Source organism: Peromyscus californicus, unplaced genomic scaffold (genome assembly GCF_007827085.1).
Source record: "Peromyscus californicus insignis strain IS unplaced genomic scaffold, ASM782708v3 Scaffold_19__1_contigs__length_69161282, whole genome shotgun sequence".
NCBI lineage: Eukaryota > Metazoa > Chordata > Mammalia > Rodentia > Cricetidae > Peromyscus > Peromyscus californicus.
This window is the reverse complement of record NW_026294491.1, coordinates 4,710,322-4,729,141: the sequence shown is the minus strand read 5'-3', so window position 1 is coordinate 4,729,141 and position 18,820 is coordinate 4,710,322. Positions and strand designations below refer to the sequence as shown.

The window sequence follows — 18,820 nt, the reverse complement described above, 5'->3', positions numbered from 1 at the left end:
TGGGGTCTTGGTGTTGCACAGGCTAGCCCTGAATTTGTGATCCAAGTGCTGGATTACAGGCACTCACTGCCACACTTGGCACTCACCACATTGTAAACCACTTTGATTTTATCCGTAGGGTCTTTCCATAGCTTTTTAAAAAGTGGTTTTGAATTTGTATATAACTTGTCACAGTCATCTTCTACCAGTTCAAGTAACAGAAACTCTGCCTCCCAGTATCCGTTCTGCACCTGCATCACTGCCTCTTTGGTGAGCCGGCGGACCTGGTGGAGGTGCTTGGCACTAAGCCTGACGGCCTGAGGTCAATTTCTGGTGACTGAGTTCCTCTGTTTCCTTTCACCCCCAAATGCCCATATTCTTGTTCATTCCTGAAGAATACTGACCTCTTAAATGAGGTAGGATTGTTGTGGAATATTTGTTTCTTTGCAAAGGTGTGTTGCATTTGTTTAGCTATGCAAAGGTGTGTTGCATTTGTTTAACTATGTAAAGGTGTGTTGCATTTGTTTAACTATGTAAACATGTGTTGCATTTGTTTAACTATGTAAAGGTGTGTTGCATTTGTTTAACTATGTAAAGGTGTGTTGCTGTTTCACCTTGCCTGCCCAAGGCACCTGACTGGTCTAATAAAGAGCTGAAGGGCCAGTAGTGAGGGAGGAGGTGTAGATGGGACTCCTGGGCAGGGAGAGGGAGGAGGAGGAGGAATTTAGGCTGGGGACGAAAGAAAAAGAGACGCCAGGGAGATGCCAGGGGCCAGACAGACAGACATGGAGGAAGCAGGAAAGTAGGACATACAGAATGAAAGAAAGGAAAAAAGCCCCAGCTAAAACGTAAACAACTAGAAACAGTTAAGTTAAAAGAGCTAGTGAGACAAGCCTAAGCTAAGGCTGGGCATTCTAAGTCTCTGTGTCTTTATTTGGGAGCTGCTTGGCCACCTGCATAGGATTCTGGTTTGTCAATTCCTCCCATCCATAGTCTTCTTTTGAGGTGTAGGGTCTTACTCTACTCCAGAAACATACTGGAACTCACCACACAACCCAGAGTAACCTCAGCTCACCCATGGCACACCTCCTGCCTCAGCTTCCCAAGTTTTGGGATCACACATGTGCCACCGTGTGCAGCTGTGTGGACTGAAGACAAGTCTCATGTCATTCAAACTGCTTTTCTTGTGGTGGCGCACATCTTTAATCCCAGCACTGGGAGGCAGAAGCAGGCAGATCTCTGAGTTTGTGGCCAGCCTGGTCTACAGAGCAAGTTCCAGGACAGAGAAACCCTGTCTCAAATACCCCCTCCCCCAAAATTATCTTTTCTTCAGAAATCTGACTGTGCTGTACTAGTTAGTATCTTGGCAAGGATTTTTGTGGGCTTATCCGTTTTCAAGTTTGCTCAGCTATCAGCAGGTTTCTGTCTCTTGCCAAAATTGGGATTAAGGCATTTATTTATTTAGCAGTAATTTTCCTTTTCGAAACAGTCCACCAGGTAGTCTGGCTGGCCCACTCTGCACTCATGACCATCCTGCCCTCGCCTCCTGAAAGCTGGGGCGGTAGGCTTGATCACCACACAGGACTGACAAGGGGTTTTCCTTCTGGAATTTGGACTTGTTAATATTATTTAAAGCTGTTTAGCTGCTGTTGTTTGCCACTGCCCTGCTAGCAAAGGGATGTCATGGCTTCCTTGCAGCCATGTTGGGCAGAAATCCAGATTCCTTTGGCCTTGGCCAACACCTGAGGTGTGTGCTCCTCACTGCTGGGTGGGAGCACTTCCCGGTCCTCATGAAGTCTGATGCTGCTGGGGCATCACACAGCCTGGAGTGGACAGCCAGGCTCCCCTGTGGCAATTGGCTAAAGTAGAGCACAGGCTAGAACTGTCTTCCTTTTGAGGCTGCCTCTTCCCTGGTGCTGCTCTAGAAGGCTTTTGCTTGCCTTTTTTCCTGTCCAGTGGGTGTCTCCATTGTTAAGTTATCCCTGGTTTAAACTGTACTAGAAAAGGGAAGCAGATGTTCCCCGTTACTTGTGACAACTATCATCAAGCCATCCTTTGTTTCATGTGGTACAAACATTAATTCCAGTTGTTCCTTTTTATGAATGGTTGCATTCTGCTATGCAGAGATGTTTGGTTTTATATACAGCTGAGCACATGAAAATGAATCCAGAGTTTTACAGCATGCATGAAAGGGCTTTTCACAGCAAGACCCTGCAATAGAGACTCTGGGCATGTTCGGCACTAACCTGTAGCCCAGGTGGAGTGGTTCTTTCAGCGTTAGAGAGACCCTCAGTGGACATCTGTGGGTGAGCCTGGCCCAAGGTGGCTCATCTGTGGCCTGCATCCCTTCTCTGTTCAGTCCTGTCCCTAAGGATTCTGCTTCAGAAAGGGTTGACTGTTAGGGCTACCTTGGCATCTACCTGCTGAAGACCACTAGACAGAATTCCCAACTGTTATCCACGTGCCCCTGACCTGCAGTGGCATCTAGCCTGTGTCCACACACAACACCAGAAGAGAAGCTTTCGGATTCAGAGACTCCAAAGCTAAGGCTGGTTTCCACGCTCTCCTTTATTAGCTCAGTCTGTCCTAAGCTGTACAGCTATGACAATAACAAACCGAGCTGGAAGCCCAGGATATGCACACTCTGTAGTGAGGTCAGTCTATGCTGCTGCACAGGTTGGTTACGTTTGGTACCACATAATTCAAACAAAATCAGACAGATTAACAATTTTATGTACAGTAAAACAAAAGGGAAGTCATTCAAGTATCAAAATATGGAAACAAAGATTAAATAACATTTTTCTTACAGTCCAGTCCCACTGTCCGCCATGAGCAACAACTCCCGTGACCTGCAGTATAGGCCCAGGCACCTCACGAGCTGACTGTGAAACATCTTGACGATTGCAACCATGCCTTCCGAGTGCTCAAACCCGAGGCTTCTCGAGAACTCCCTAACAGGCAACCTCAGAGGCAGAGCCCAAAGTACCCCATTGGGATGCAGAGCCTGCTGGTCGGGGCCTCCTGCTCAGGGCAGCCTGCGGCCACGGCAGTGAGGACACTGGGCACCTTTTACCACCCTCGTGGGAATGGCTCCTTCACAGCCAGGCACAGCCGTGGTTTTGTCAGAGGACACAACCCTTCCACTTGGCACCTGTCCTGAAAGGGGGAGACCCGCCCCGAGGAATAGAAGAGGAATTTCTTGAATGTCCCCAAACCAGTCTTGAAACGAGACCCAGAGCAGCCAAGCCCAAGACTCTGTGGTAGGAACACCCTGAATAAATAAGACACAGCAGCGTCCAGGGAAGAAGTGCCCGCCTGTGATTTTAGAACAGAGTCTCGTAGTGTCTACAGTGTCCCCAGGCTCTGCACCCACCACTGAGCTCACCGCTGGGAGCAGGAAGGGGTTCGGCACACCCGGTCCAGGAACCAAGGGCAGCTTTCGAGGGCTGAGAGCGCGAGGCAGGGAAAGGAAGTACTTTGGCCAGTACCGAGCAGTGGAGGAGCACTGGCTTCCTCCCAGAGAGGAGCTGCAATGCACCTCAGCACACAGCAGACGGAAAGCCCCAGGTCTGGCAGAGGTCAACCCTGCTTCCCACTGACCAGCCACAAGGTGAAAGTGCCCAGGAGCACTCCACACACATGCCCAGAACTGCAGTTCACAGACTGCTCAAGCCTGGCCCACTGTCCCCAGGACCAGAATGAGCTGCCAGGAGAGCCTGAAGCCTGCCTGCTACTGTCCCCGTGGGCTCAGTGTGTCTCTTCTGTTTTGCTCTCTACTCTAGAAACCCTGGGGAGCGGCCGGCCTGACTTGGTCCCCTTCCCTAGCACTCTGCTCCTCATTGTTCCTTAAGCCCAGGAGGAGGACCACCACCCAAGTCACTTTAAAAAGCAAAGCAAGCTGCAGAGGAGGTTAAGGAACACCAGCCTGTCCTTAAGACCACAGTGGGGAAGTAAGACTGTCACCTGACTTAGCCCTTTCCACATCTGGAACAGATGTGTCCAGCGACAGAGGATATAGACGTCAAAAGCACTAGCGTGAGGTCGGACAGACAAGTCCCAAGCTGGCAAGCTGCAGTCTTAGCTGACATTCCCATTAATGCTCCAAACAAAGCCACTTCTCCTCCTGACATGGCAGCCGCGGCCTGTCAACAACACGGGACAGCTGCCTCGGGCAGTGCTAACGTGGACTGGAGAGTACCAAGGAGTTCCCCACACCAGAAACTACTTGCTCATCCCCATTTGGAACCCCAGAAACTTCTGCTCTGGCCCAAGTGCCATCGGCCCTGCCCAGCTCTAAAGCAGCTGGGGACCAAAGACTGAAGTCTCAACTTTGGCCAAGCCACTCCCAGGCTGAGACCCCACCCTGAAGGCAGGGGCTGTACAGACGAGGCTTCTGCCAGTCTTCCTCTGTCTTCTTGACTGGCAGCTTCAGCCAGAAGCTGGAGCCAAGAGTTAAAAATTTGTAAAAAAAGATTGCTTTTTCCTATTAAAAACACATGTCCTGGACAGGCCACTCTTGGGACACCCAAAGTTATGGTCCCCTCGGCTAGATGCTTGGTGTCTTCTCTGCCTCCATGGCTGGGTTTGTTCTGCAGGTGGTGGCAGGCCCAGGCCAAGCAGCGGAAAGGAGGTCGTATGGCGGCGGGGCTGGGCCTGGGTCTTCAGCGCTGCCGGTGAGGGGTGAGGCTCTCGGTGCTGGGGCACAGGAACCTGTGCTCCCCACGTCCGTCCGCGTTTCCGCAGCACAGTGTGGCTGGCTCCTCAGTGGCTCAGCTTGGCAGAAGCAAACAACGGGGGAGGAAAGAGTTAACCAAAGAGCCTGCGCAGAGTGGAGGAAACGGAAGGGCAGAGCAGAACACAAGGTCCCTGCCTCCCCTGCAGCACCCTCCACAGCCTAGGCCCACGCTGCTCCTGGCCCATCTGCTCAGGAAGGCACAAGGCAGGCAGTCGAAGCGGGCCAGCCCTGCTGGACAGCCCGGGTGCTGACTGACTCCCTCTTCCACTGTACTACACTGTTGGCACCACGCCACAGCAACCAGGTCTTCTGTCTACTGCCATCTAGACTGGTCTTCCCACATCAGGACATGTGGGGCTGTCTCCAAGATCCAGCTCCATGATGCTAGCTGCTGGGGGCGGCTGGATGACGGCTGTCTCAGGTCCCCACCACCGTAGGGAGTATGAGAATGTTGCCAGACACCAGAGAAGCTGCTCAGTCTCCGCCCTGTGCGCGGGCAGCTCCACTTTGAGAAGGAAGAAGGCGCACTGTGTGCAGGGCACACCTCAGTGAGCTGGACTCCGGAACTAGGCCCACAGCACAGAAGGGGGCCAAGCGCACACAGGTCCCTCAGGAGCCCCCTGTTTGGATGTGCCAGGGCACGGCTGGTACCAACCTTGGCCCTTACAAAAAGTCTGTCCCTGGTGAAGCCACATCACGGGCCTGACCAGGTGAGAAAGCAGCACCTGAGAGCGACTGTGTGCAGGACATCCCGGCACCGGGTAGTCACAGTGGTGGGTGGCTCAGGAAAGGTGAAAACTGGTAGCTTTTGGCATCCAGCTGTGACCCAGGAGAGGACAGAAGAGCAACCTCGGAGGGGGCTATTGGGGTCCCGCTAGAAGCTACCCCCACCCCTCGCCTCACAGTGCCTGTTGCAGACTTTGGGAGCCTCAGAGCCCCTCTGGTGCCCCCTTCAAAGGCAAGTCACCCCCCAGCTGTCCTCAGCCCAAAGGGAGGATTCACAGTGTTGGGTGGTGTAAGCAGGAGCTGGAGTGGAGGAGTGTCTAGAGCTGCTGCCAGGAGAGCAGGTCCCACGGAGGTGGGGCCTTGGTGGCGGCAGCTGGAAGGAGAGTTGAGACAGCAGAAGGATCGGGTGGTAAAGGCACAGTGGGGTAGTGGAGACAGGGTGGCTTTAGAAGATAGTGGTCTCATACTTGGTGCTGAGGCTCCGCTTAGAGTCTGGCTTTGGGTCCACAATCCAGGAAACACTAGCGTGGGATGGGGCCTCCTGGTCCGAATCAGGCGGTTCCAGCTGCCAAACAGGGAGACAGCGTTAGGACTCAGAGTGGCCTCGCAAAGCAGGACCCAGCACACCTGCCCCTCCCTGAAGGTGAAGGACGGACACCTCCAGGAACTCTTGGGGACTACTCAGGATCCTTGTCCCACTGGAGTTCACACTCGGAGCTCCAGTCGCGTGGGCAGGAAGGGACAAAAGCTCAGCAGCCCCAGCCCTTGGGTCCCTCTAGTGGGCAGAGAGCTCAGCCTGAGGAAGAGCACTGCACTCCTCCCAGACCTTTGCAGAAGGCGACACAGGGCAGAGACAAAGGGCAGAGCACACAGGGAGGGAAAGGAAAAGAGTGTCACACAGGCAGAGCACGAGGCCACCGGGGCAGGAGACAGTTCACGGGCACTGTAGAGAGCCTGACACACACAGAGCGGGAGGCGGAAAGACCTTGACTCCAGGACTAACAGACAGCAGCGGAAGGTAGGAAGGACGGTGGGTGGTGCAGGTGTGACAGTGACAACAGCGAGTGTCGGGGGGCATCGGCACCTGGGGCGCAGAGCAAAGCAGACAGACGGGGTGTCACTGGGGCTGGCCGCGGCACAATGCCCTCTCCTGCCCGAGGAACCCAGGGCTGCAGGGGAGGGAGCTAACGGACAGGGCTGCTTTCCTGGGGCAACTGCCAAGGAGTGAGAAGACACTTGGTGTGCCCAGCTCCGCCCGGGCCCTGGGGGTGCCTTGTGGGTGGGGGAGGGCACATACCGCAGACTTCCTCACGCCGACCCGAGGCTTAGGCACCGGTTTGGAAGATTTTGTCTCAATCATTGCAGCTGCAGAGGCCCCCATGGTCCTGGACTTCTGGGCCTGGAGGGCCAGCTGATAGGCTACCTCAAATGCCTGCCCCAGGGTCAGGATGATCTCATAGGTGAGGTTCTGGGAAGAAGCAGAGTGCCCGCTGAGCAGTGCAGATTCCTGCAGACCCCACACTCCTCACAGGGAATAGGAAACTTTCTCTCTTTGAAAACACAAATTTAAGCCTGGCAGTGGTGACACACGCCTTTAATCCTAGCACCTAGAGGCAGGGACTTTAATCTCAGGAGGCAGAGGCAGGCAGATCTCTGAGTTTGAGGCCAGCCTGGTCTACAGAGCGAGTTCCAGGAAAGCCAGAGATACACATTTTGAAACCCTGTCTTGAGAAAGCAAAACCAACCAACCAAACACCCAATCACTGTGTTTCAGAGTGTGGTTTCAAGGGAGACATTTTTCTTTTTTTTTTTTTTTGGTTTTTCGAGACAGGGTTTCTCTGTGTAGCTTTGCGCCTGTCCTGGAACTCACTTGGTAGCCCAGGCTGGCCTCAAACTCACAGAGATCCACCTGGCTCTGCCTCCCGAGTGCTGGGATTAAAGGCGTGCGCCACCACCGCCCGGCTCAAGGGAGACATTTTAGCACATTTAGTTTCCTTAGGCTCCAACCACCAGGTGACTGCAAAACCAGCTCACCCACTGACATCCCACGAGGAACACCTGCAGCCCATCCCTAGTGTCTCAGGGACTGTGCTCTCTCCCAGGCTTCTCTGGCTTGCCAGCTAGCCACAGTCTCTTCCCAAGGTGGAGCGCTAGTGATTGGAGGTGCATAAAGTGTAGAGTGTGCCCTCAACCCCACAGGCCTAGAAACCCCGTGGTCCACTGGACTGTGCTTTATGCAGCAGTGGGTTAGGAGCAGGTGTGCCTCCATGAGCCACAGGTGAGGAGCTGCGGGCTAACACCACGTAATCTTCAGAACAGCCCAGAAGGGGAACGGGTAACATTTCTAGATCACCGAGCTACCAGAGAGAAAACTGGGCATCTGATGCCACAGTCCAGGGCTGTGTGGAGGAAGCCCCAGAGAGCTGGGCACAGGAGACTTCCTGTGGGGTGAGCAGGAGAAAGGAAGGAGAATCAAGGTCAGAGTGTACTGCTACCGGGAGCTGGGGGAGCTGGGGCAGTGGGTTGACCAAGGACCTGTCCCTCCCAGGAAACGTGCAGCTACAAAACCAAGGAGTCACTGACAGCCGGGCCTAGGCTGCTTCTCTCTGAGCTGCCGCTCACGGCCGTGAAAAAGACTGCACTGCATACCACCGGGCTTCATTCATAGCCAATCCACTGCCAGCTAGGGCTAGGCCAGCACCAACGCCCATCCGATAGGCCCTCCATGGCCACGGTCTTTTCTGCCTTCTCAGGACAGAGAGCCTGCTGTTGTCATGGGGACAACAACTCACCACGTCCACTGTGCTGAATACGTGGCAGTAGTGGTGGCCAGTCTGCAGGTCCTTGGTAATGTAGGCAAATGTACACAGGTCCTCCGGGTCCTGGGCAGCGCAAGAAATGTTCCGGATCTCATGCTCAGCAATGACATTCTGCCAGGAAAAATGTGTTCTGGAACTCACAGTTCCCCCAGGGCATGACTCTAGGATTGCCACCCTAGCCTTCTTCTAGCCTGGAACTCCAGACCATCCCCTCTAACAGGCAGCAAAATGTTCCCAGCTATCCCCTACAAGAGGCAGAGGCAGGCAGATCTCTGTGAGTTCTGCTCCACCTATCCCCTACAGGAGGGCAAAGAGCGCTCTCAGCTGGTGGATCCCGGAGCAGTCGGTGGGTCACTGAAGGAACCACTAAAGCCAGGCTGAGGACGAGAAAAGCAACTGTCACTACAGCTGAGACAAACTGGATTCCAGGACAAGGACCGGCAAACCGGAAGAGTCCCAGGAACCTGACAGTGAGGTGGCTCTGCCCACTGCTGCCCTTTGGACAGGAAGTGCTTCAGAGACTCATGTACTGAACACTTGTTCCCCAGCTTTTGGCAATGTTCTAGAAGGTGCTGGAAACTAAGAGGCGGGGCACATGAAGTGGATTAGTGAGAACATGCTGTGGAAAGTTACACCTGCCTGGCCCCCTCACTGTTTGCTGTCCACCACGAGAAGCTTCCACTTCTGAAGCCGTATGGCACAAACCCTGTGTGCTCTGCTGGTCACAAATGTGAAAAGGTGACGTGGAAGTGGGGCTATCGCAGTGACTAATCTGACAACATGGGCCTCACACCTTTGCAGAGATGTCTGTGGAGGAATCTGGAAATGTGGGACAGAAGAAGTGGGATGCTACCAGCAGACTGTGCTCATGAGGGTCTGGTAGGAAGGAGGTATCTACTGGGGAGTTGCGTTACACTGTGATGAAGAACTTGGCTGCATTCTGTCCCTGCCCCTGACCTGAAGGTGACAGCTGGTGAGCCCAGGTGAGGAGGCCGCAGGGATGCACTGAGAGGGACTATGGCTCTTAGCTGTTCCAGTCAGGCTTACAGGGAGAACTGGGAACAATAACCAAGGCAGAAAGATGTGAAAAACATGAAGTTTGGTCAGAAAAATCTGATGAAGCTGGCCCAAGGACAAAATGGTTTCTGAAGAGAGCAGCAGCATTAAAAAGGAGTCAAATATTTGCATTAGAATAATAGGAAAAATGACTCTGGAGACAGTTGGGCATTGGGCAGACCCTGCCCACAACAAACTCAAGACAGTTGGGCATTGGGCAGACCCTGCCCACAACAAACTCAAGACCATGGAAGAGTGCTCTGCCTGTGCAGGGCCACCTAGAAAGGTGTTTCCCTGGAATTCATTTGACCATGCTCAACCCTGTGGAATAGTCCTTTACACTGTGTGAATACATGTCACGGTGATTGGTCTAATAAAGAAGCTGACTGGCCAACAGCTGAACAGGATAAGGTTAGGGGGAGAGCCAAACTGAGAATGCTGGGAGGAAGAAGGGCGGAGTTGGAGGAGTCAGAGAAGCAAGATGGGCATGTTTTACTAAGAAAAGGTACCAACCACTTGGCAAAGCATAGATAAGAAATATGAGTTAATTTAAATCTAAGAGTAAGCTAGTAACAAGCCTAAGCAATTGGCCAAGCATTTACAATTAATATTAAGCCTCTGTGTGTTTATTTGGGAGCTGCTGGTGGGACAGAAACTTCTGCCTACATGCCACAGGCATGGTCTAAGGGCCCAGCCACTTCTTTAGTGGATGGCAGACCCTGGCATCACCTATGTGATGCTAGTTTTGCTGACATGAAGAATGCAAAAGTTACAGGGTCATGGAGGCTTGCACTCCAATTTCAAAGGAAGGCCTGGGGTCAGGTGGTGTGTGGCAGCATCAGGAGCCCCGTGGGAAGTTTGAGAAGCTGTGAAGTGAGAGCAGTAGAGAGACTGAAGATACCAGGAATGTGATGTTTCCAGCTGGGAGCAGTGACCAGAGCCAGCTGAGACTAAAGAGGGGCAAGGGCGGAAACAGCAGGGCTTCCCAAGGCCCTGGCCTCACAGTACCACACTACATGCCCAGACATGGAGCCATGGGCATCGTTTACCTTGCTGGGCTCTCCCTTTTAGTGGGAAAATTTTTGTTCTGTGCTATTTGTTACCTTGTGAGCATGTAATTTGTTTTCTGATTTTTACTATTTCAAAATTTTATTTATAAAATACTTATATGTATGGAGTTTTGCCTGTATGTATGTCTGTGTACCACATGTATGCCTGATGCTTGTGGAGGCCAGAAGAGGGTATCAGATTTCCCTAGAAGTGGAATTACAAATGGTTTTGTGCCACCATGTGGATATAAAAATTGAACCTGGGTCCTCTGGGAGAGTAGTCAATGCTCTTAACCATCTAGCATCTCTCCAGCCCTGGTTTCTGATTTTTTAAATTTTTTTTTATTTTATGTGTATTGGTGTTTTTTGCCATGGGTATCAAGTCGCCTGGAACTGTAGTTATAGACAGTTGTGAGCTGCCATGTGGGTGCTGGGAATTGAATCCAGGTCCTCTGGAAGAGCAGTCAGTGCTCTTAACCACTGAGCCATCTCTCCAGCCCCTGATTTTTATAGGGGCTCAGTTTGCTTTGAAGCTGGGCATGGTGGCACATGCTTTTAATCCCAGCACTTGGGAGGCAGAGGCAGGCGGATCTCTGTGGCCAGCCTGGCCTTTACAGTGAGTTCCAGGGCAGCCAGGGCTACAGAGTGAGACCCTGTCTTAAAAAAAAAAAAAAAAAAAAAAAAAAATTGTTTTGAATCTCTGAGGAGACTTTGAACTTGTACTTATGAAAAGTGCTGGAAGTGTAAGGCCTTGGAGGACGCTTGGAGGTGGACTAGATGCATTTGTATTATGAGATGGTCATGAGCCGTTTGGGGCCAGGGGCAGAATATTATAGTTAAGAAATGAGGTGTCCCCCTAAAAGGATCATGTACTGAAGGCTGGTCTTGGCTGGTAAGTGATATTTTAGGAGGTGCTAGAGGCTTGAGGCTTGTCCCTGGCCTTTCCCGTCTCTGCTTCTTGGGCACCATGAGGTGAACAGCCTCTACCACATGCGCCCCTCCCCCGGCTGGTGTACTGCCTCCTCACAGGCCCAGAAACACTGAGGCAGGTGACCCGGACCAGCCCATCTGAACCCTAGGCTGTTTTCTCTCTGGTGTCTGGTCCCAGGGACACAGAGTCTGACACACCTGCCAGCAGGTCCTCACCAGAAGCGTACCTTGTTGGAAGCATCGATGAACTTGACCCCTTTGTATGTGATGGACAGGATGATGGTGGGGACCTTCTTCATGTGCTCGGTAGATTTCTGTAAGAAAGATGGGCTGGGCTGAGAGTGCCTTCTCTGATTTCACAGCCCTCCCATCCCTCCGTGGCGTGGTAGGGCCCGGGGGTTGTGACTGGCATTCCCACTTGCTATTCCAGGCGGCATCTCCCACCTCCCCACATTTTTCCCTTTCCATTTTCATGTCGTGTATACGGTTGTTTTTCCTGCGTGCATGCCAGCACACCACATGCCTGCCTGGTGCCCATGGAGGCAAGAAGAGGGCATCCGATTCTCCTGGAACTGGAGTTACAGACAGTTGTGAGCTGCCATGTGGGTACTGGGAATTGAACCTGGGTCCTTGGGAAGGGCAGACAGTACTCTTAACTGCTGAGCCGTCTCTCCAACTCCTTACCCGCATTTTGGCACAGGCATCTTGTGTGGATTCTGTCCCTCGAAGATCTTTGATCAGCATAGAGCCCAGATACTGGGGGATGGACAGAAGATGGGTTTAGGAACATCTGTGCTGTCGCACAGGTTGACCGAGCCAATGTGGGACCACCCTGCTGTTAGAGGGTCACCTTTCCCAACACGCTCTTTTCTCCTGCCCCTTCCCTGTCTTAATCTCAGGCTAGTGTCCCTCCCCTTAGCACAGCAGAGGTTGGCCTGTAGGCCCTCGGTCCAGCCTTGTCAACAGTCTGAGGGCCTGTAGAGGCCCAGGAAGGAAGGGCGGGAGTGACTCACATTGGCCTCATAACCACAGGATTCAAAGATGAGTTTTTCCGGCTGGTGCTGCCAGCTCTGCACAGGAGCATAGGGAGCAGCCAGGCTGGGTGGACGGAGGGTCAGCTTGGTCTCACCGGGCTCCTCCTGCACAACACACACAGTTGGACACTGTTCACCTGCTCCAGAGAGCTCACAAACTCACTGTCGGGCACACCCAAGAGTGGGGAAGCCCGGGACCTCAGCAAGGGCAGGAGTCAGGTGCAGAGGGCAAACAGGCACCTGAGCAGCACTGGGGCCAAGGGATGCGCTCTCGGGACAAGCACAGCCAGAAGAGCTGTGGCACGGAGACAGGAGCATGCCCACAGCACCGTGTGTGGAGACAGGAGCATGCCCACAGCACCGTGTGTGGGAGACACAAGAACAAGGCCAAAGCTGTGGAGCTGAGTCCTTGGCTTCCTCAGGCCCTGGGCAAAGGATGCCTTTTTAAATGGACCCTCTGCTGGCAACTGGGTGGTAGGAGGCCGCCACAGCTGAGGAGAGTCAATGTGGGGATGGAGGCACAGGCTTCTGCTTCCCCCATGCGCAGTCTCCACAGAACTGAACGACTGGGCAGTGTTTTCAAGTCTGTAAAATTCTCAGCTGTGCTGTGGGAAGGAGAGGGACTGGGAAGGGGACAGGGAGACATCGAGTGACCTAGAGTGTGTGCAGGGTGTCAGAGCAGGAGGGAGCGAGGCATCGCTCTCCCAGAGGGGAAGGGACACCTGCCAGTCTGGGGTCCAGAAGGCTACTTGCAGCAAGGGGCAGAGCCAGAGCCTGGCAAGGCAGGAGGACAGACAGGCAAGCACTGGACATATGAATATGAGGGTAAGGAATCTAAGGGCTGAGCCCAGAATGCAAGCTGCCTGCACCAGCCTTGCCCTGGTGAAGCATGAAAACATCTAGCTGTGCCCACAAGTCTAAGAGCAGCAGCAGAGCACATCGTGACCTGGGCCATGGTTCTGCTGGGCCGGAGGGACAGGAGGGCAAGTTCTGGGGACCAAGAGGGGTGAGAGAATGGGACAGCCATGGGGATGAGCAAGGGCCTGCAGGAAGACCATGCCACAGGAGAGCCCCAGATCTAAAGATGGGAGGAAGTGGAGGTCTTGGACGGTGGCTCTCCTCAAAGCTGCTGGAGGTCGAAGGCTTCACCTAGCCCTGGGTAGGGGTGAAGGAGGCAGGCTGACCCTCCTGCTCACCTGCACTCGGAAGCGCTCTGCCCGAGAGGCGGCCCCAGGGTCGTACGGGCTGTCATGACGCCTCCTGCTTGTGTCAGCCGAGGGCAGCAGCAGGTCTGCCGACCGCCCTGTACAGGAATCATTCTGGCTCAGCGGGGACGAGGTCTGGGAGATTAAGTCCTGGCACTGTTGGGCAAGAAACTGGTGAAATTCCCAGGCTGAATGTGTCGGCTGTCCTGAGGCTACCTAGGGTGCGTACGCAGCTGAGGGGTGAACAGCGAGGAGGCGCACAAGTGGCCAAAAGCGATGGACAGAGGCAGGCCTTGCCTGGTCCAAGGAAGGACTAAATCTCCCAGAGGCCCAGGAGCCCCAACAACCCCACCCTGCAGAGGTCCCCACAAGCCTGTGCTGCAGAGGAACGGGCGGGGAGGGCAGAAGCCATGTTCACATTTATCAACAGTGAAATTGTCTGCCACACACCACCCCCTGAGCAAAGCAGAGCCCTTTCTCAGGAAGAGCCTCAGAGCAGCGGGTGTTCCAGCGGAAACCTGGTCTCCACAGCCCTTAGCACTGAGGCACCACGTGTGGCTCCAGCCCTGGCCTGCTCCAGCGTCATCATGGAGAAAAGCAGCAGCTTCATGAGGTTGCTGCCCAGCACAGAGCCACGTGTGGCCCAGCACAGTGGAAGAGCTTCTCCCAACCAGCAGCTCTAAGCTGTTCGCCAGGCCTGCCTGCTCTGAGTTGCCTCAGCTCTGAGGTTTTAAGGTGCAGGACTCTACCGGCTACTGCCCCAGGATCTGTGGCTCTGAGGCAGGCACCGGGGAGGCCCACTGTCTGTCTGGTCGGGGATTCCCAGCACTGTCTCAGACACCCTGAGCATTGGAAGAGCTGAGCCTAAGCCCTAGAACCGCTTGCATTAGCTCCTCTCTGTAGTTAGAGTGGCCCTTCATGAGCAGCCGCCTCAGCATCCTGGGATACAGACAAGAGGTTGTCACACTTGCAAAGGACAGAAGCCACTCTCCTGTGCGTGAGTCCAGCAGGGGAGGGCAGGGCTGTTGTCTGCTATTCCGAGTCACGTTGTTACCAACACAAAAAGCACTTGTGGACCTTTCCCCTCCTTGAACTCACTCTTAGCTGGGAAAACCTTGGGGGCTTCTGGGGTGGCTCCTCATAGGGCCTTTCTGCAAGAGAGGCAATGATGCGCTTCCGGTGGCCCAGCAGGTGGACCTTCAGGACCTGGTGGAGAAGCAGAGGAGCGGTGAGTGGCGCTGGGTTCCTCAGCCCTTCTTTTTTTTTTTTTTTTTTTTAATTTTTTTTTTTTATTTAATTTTATTTTGTGTCACTCGGTGTAAGGGTGTCAAGTCCCTTGGAACTGGAGTTACAGACAGTTGTGAGCTGCCATGTGGGTGTGGAGAATTGAACCCGGGTCCTCTGGAAATGGACAGCAAATGCTCTTAACCACTGAGCCATCTCTCCAGCCCCTTCCTCAGCCCTTCTGCCCTAGCCTCCCACGACGCACTCACGTTGACAAGCTCCAGCTCCCAGAGGTTCTTCACAGTGTCGATGGAGCTGTAGCCGCTGGACAGGAAGGAGTGGACATAGTCCTGCAGCCCCAGGGAGTCCAGCCAGGAGGGCACTGACGGGGGGCTGACCCCATCATAGCCAAGAGCCTTCACCTGCGGTGGGAGGAGGCAGGAATGGCATCCCTGAGTCACAGAGCAAGAACCTGGGCACAGTCCATCACGACTCTGAGAGGTAGAGGCTGCTCGATCTGGGGAAGAGGGGCCAGTAGGTGTGGCAAGATGGAGAAGAGGGGGTGACAGAATGCTTCTCTGTGAGCTCTAAGAGGTCACAAGCTTGTGAGGACAAGGATATAGTGTGTGCTTATGAAGCAGTCACTTCCTGAACTCGGGGTGAGTGAAAGGATCAATGGAACACTGGCCATGGCACTAACAGTCAAGGGGCGGACACTGGCCACGGCACTAACAGTCAAGGGGTGGACACTGGCCACGGCACTAACAGTCAAGGGGCGGACACTGGCCACGGCACTAACAGTCAAGGGGCGGACACTGGCCACGGCACTAAGAGTCAAGGGGCGGACGCCGGCCACGGCACTAAGAGTCAAGGGGCAGATGCTGGCCACGGCACTAACCGTCAAGGGGTGGACACCGGCCACGGCACTAACAGTCAAGGGGCGGACGCCGGCCACGGCACTAACAGTCAAGGGGCGGACGCCGGCCACGGCACTAACAGTCAAGGGGCGGATGCCGGCCACGGCACTAACAGTCAAGGGGCGGACGCCGGCCACGGCACTAACAGTCAAGGGGCGGACGCCGGCCACGGCACTAACAGTCAAGGGGCGGACGCCGGCCACGGCACTAACAGTCAAGGGGCGGACGCTGGCCACGGCACTAACAGTCAAGGGGCGGACGCTGGCCACGGCACTAACAGTCAAGGGGCGGACGCTGGCCACGGCACTAACAGTCAAGGGGCGGACGCTGGCCACGGCACTAACAGTCAAGGGGCGGACGCTGGCCACGGCACTAACAGTCAAGGGGCGGACGCTGGCCACGGCACTAACAGTCAAGGGGCGGATGCTGGCCACGGCACTAACAGTCAAAGGGTGGCGGCTGTGACCTTAGAGAAGCCAGTGCTGCCTCTCATGCCTGCTCTTCTCAGGCCTCTCTGGGGTTAAGATAGACTAGCCTGGGCTCTAATGAGTCAAAAGGGACCCCAAAGGGGGCTCTAGTGACAGGCCAAGTCTATGGGACCAGGCTCTATGCCAAGAGGACCCTAGATCCTCCTGGGTCAGTCAGGCAAGGTGCTTATTACTGAAGTCCTGCTACTCTCCAAGGGCCTGTGGGCTTTACAAGGAAGGAACCAAGACCCTGTGCCCTCCTGGGCTCTTATGAGGGCAGACACGGAATGAGATTTGCATGCCTCAGAGCCAGGCTCCTTTCCCGCTCTCTGTCTAGATCAGTGGTTCTCAACTTTCCTCATGCTGCGACCCTTTAATACAGTTCCTATGTTGTGATCACCCCAACCATAAAATTATTTTGTTGCTACTTTATAGCTCTAATTTTGCTACTGTTGTGAACTGTAGTGTAAATATCTGATATACAGGATATTTGACATGTGACCCCTGTGAAAGGGCCGTTTGACTCCAAGGGGTTAACTCGGGTTGAGAACCACTGGTCTAGGCATTCAAGAAGATGGCCCTGGCCCTGGCCTGGGAGGAGTCACCTTGGGCAGGGAGCGTGCAGCCTGCAGCAGCTTGCGCCGGTGCTGTGGGTCACTGATGCCAATCTCCCTCAGGTCTTGCTCTTCCATCACATTAGACCCCTGAGATAGAGAAGAAAACATTGGGTCCTTCCTACACTGAAGCCTGGTGTCCTGTCAAGGCAGCCTGCCAGCGTAAGTGGTAAGCAAACCTGTCCAGACTGCCCATCGCCAGAGTGCCTGGAGCTGCCCAGGCCAGGCTAGGACTGCACTCCGGTCCCCACAGACACACCTTTGTCAGCCATGGTTAAGCCGTGAGTGGACAAAGGCTGACAGGCATCTGCTCAGGAGCCGCCTCACAAGGGAGACGGGTCAGAACCCCTGAACGGAGCTCCCTGCTGTAGGGTGGGCCCAAGCCAAGCCTTGCTCAGCATTCTCACTGACCTCCCTACCGAAGAGCACTCGGGTGCAGCAGCTGCAGGGACAGAGGGGACAGCTGGCGGGCCACGCGCCTGCTTCCTAAGCACTGCCTTGCAGGCTCTATGCAACCTCGCAATCACAATGATGCCAGCATCTCTGTTAATCTTGGTCACGCAAGATGAGAAAACAGAGGCACCTGGCCATCAGAACTTTCCAGACCTTACATATCTAGTGGCAGAGCTTGGAGCTGAACTCAAACAGGTGACTCCACACCTGCAGCCCATGAGGCTGTCCCATTCTAACAGCCGTGAGAACTTTTTGTATATTGTTTTGTTTTTTTGAGACAGGTTTCTCCCACTGTGTAGTTCTGGCCTGCAACTCACAGAGATAGCCTTGCCTCTGCTCCCAAGTGCTGGGATTAAAGGCGTGTGCCACCATGTCCAGTTGTGAGAGTGTAAATTTTATGTAGTCAAAGCTCATCTGAACTCTGATCTTTCTTCTTCCATCTCCCTGTGAAGGGCTAATAGGTGTGCAACCCCATGCCAGGATTTCAGGTGCTGGAGCCTGGGGCCAGAGCCTCGTGCACGACAGGCGAGCACTCTGCTCACCGACCCACCCCCCAGCTCTGAGTAAAGTTTAAAACGAAATTCATGGGTCTTCCTGCCCTTCTCGAGTCAACTGCTGCCATTTCCTGGCGCTAAAGTTGTGAGGAGATGACACATGTGCCAGCTCTCTTCACCCTGACACCCAGGGGACACTGTTGGTGACACCTCTCCTTTCTTTTCTGAGACAGTTTCTCTGTGTAACAGCTCTGGCTGTCCTGGAACTCACTCTGTAGAACAGGCTGACCTTGAACTCACAGAGATCCTCCTGCCTCTGCCTCCTGAGTGCTGGGATTAAAGGTGTGCGCCGCCAGCCCCTGGCTGAAATCTCTCCTTAATGCTTCCAATTAGCCAGGACAGGCCACCTATGCAGGTTGCCTTTCTTTGAAGCCAATGGAGTCCCTGGGTGGGGGCACACTCACTCCCAGTGCCTGGAGGAAGAATGCCCTGTTCCAACTTACTCACAAATGGTCCCACCAGCACCCCTAGGCATCAGGCCCCGCCAGGCCGGAGCTGCAGAAGGGCACTGCTTACTTAAAGGGTACGTGTATTTAAGATCCTGACAGATGTTTGTCTTATCAGTGCTGGGTTCCTCACACTGTCAGAGGCCTTGTGCAGCAATGGCCGACCTTTGGCTACTGTTCCAGGGACACCATTCTCAGTAAAATGAGAGCTTTGTGTCCCGGCGAGGCTGTCGTCTTCTCATTTTGTTCGGGCATCTATGCAGGGGTCCCTGCTTCATGTTCTTCAGGCTTTGCACACACAAACTGATGCAGCCCAGAAAGGAGGACATGGGCCTCTCTGAGAACCCTCCTGTCTATGCCTCATCTCCACCAATCCTCCTGCTTCGGGCCCTATGTCAACAGGACAGAGAAAATTCCAGCCCAGCAGTTGGCTCACCAAGTGCTGTGCAGAGACAGGAGGCTTGGGGAGAAGCCGGATGCTGCACAGCACCTGGGCAGCTCTGCTCAAGTTGGCTGTGGTCCTTAGACCCGCAACAGACAGAGGCGAAAGGGAGGGGCACAGGGGGAGGGAGGGGCCATAGGGAGCACAGGGGCCAGGGCAGGAGATCCAAG

The 18,820-nt window shown here is 54.3% G+C and overlaps 1 protein-coding gene across 9 annotated transcripts in view; it reads right to left on the bottom strand.

Annotated features, from left to right (window-relative positions):
* Positions 1-2,529: 2,529 nt before the first annotated feature.
* The window catches only part of Anks1a (ankyrin repeat and sterile alpha motif domain containing 1A), a 166,472-nt gene continuing 150,181 nt past the window's right edge, over positions 2,530-18,820 (bottom strand). For 5 of the 9 annotated variants that reach the window (XM_052744378.1, XM_052744380.1, XM_052744385.1 and 2 more), the window contains 11 exons: positions 16,747-16,845; positions 15,027-15,179; positions 14,632-14,739; positions 13,525-13,689; positions 12,308-12,433; positions 11,979-12,050; positions 11,522-11,608; positions 8,233-8,370; positions 6,738-6,908; positions 6,426-6,524; positions 2,530-6,005 (listed from right to left, as the gene is read on the bottom strand). In XM_052744378.1, coding sequence (XP_052600338.1) covers positions 5,886-6,005; positions 6,426-6,524; positions 6,738-6,908; positions 8,233-8,370; positions 11,522-11,608; positions 11,979-12,050; positions 12,308-12,433; positions 13,525-13,689; positions 14,632-14,739; positions 15,027-15,179; positions 16,747-16,845 — 1,338 coding nt within the window. In that variant the 3' untranslated portion in view covers positions 2,530-5,885. The remainder of the gene's footprint in view (positions 6,006-6,425; positions 6,525-6,737; positions 6,909-8,232; positions 8,371-11,521; positions 11,609-11,978; positions 12,051-12,307; positions 12,434-13,524; positions 13,690-14,631; positions 14,740-15,026; positions 15,180-16,746; positions 16,846-18,820) is intronic. The other 4 variants (XM_052744381.1, XM_052744383.1, XM_052744379.1 and 1 more) reach the window with 3 other exon arrangements.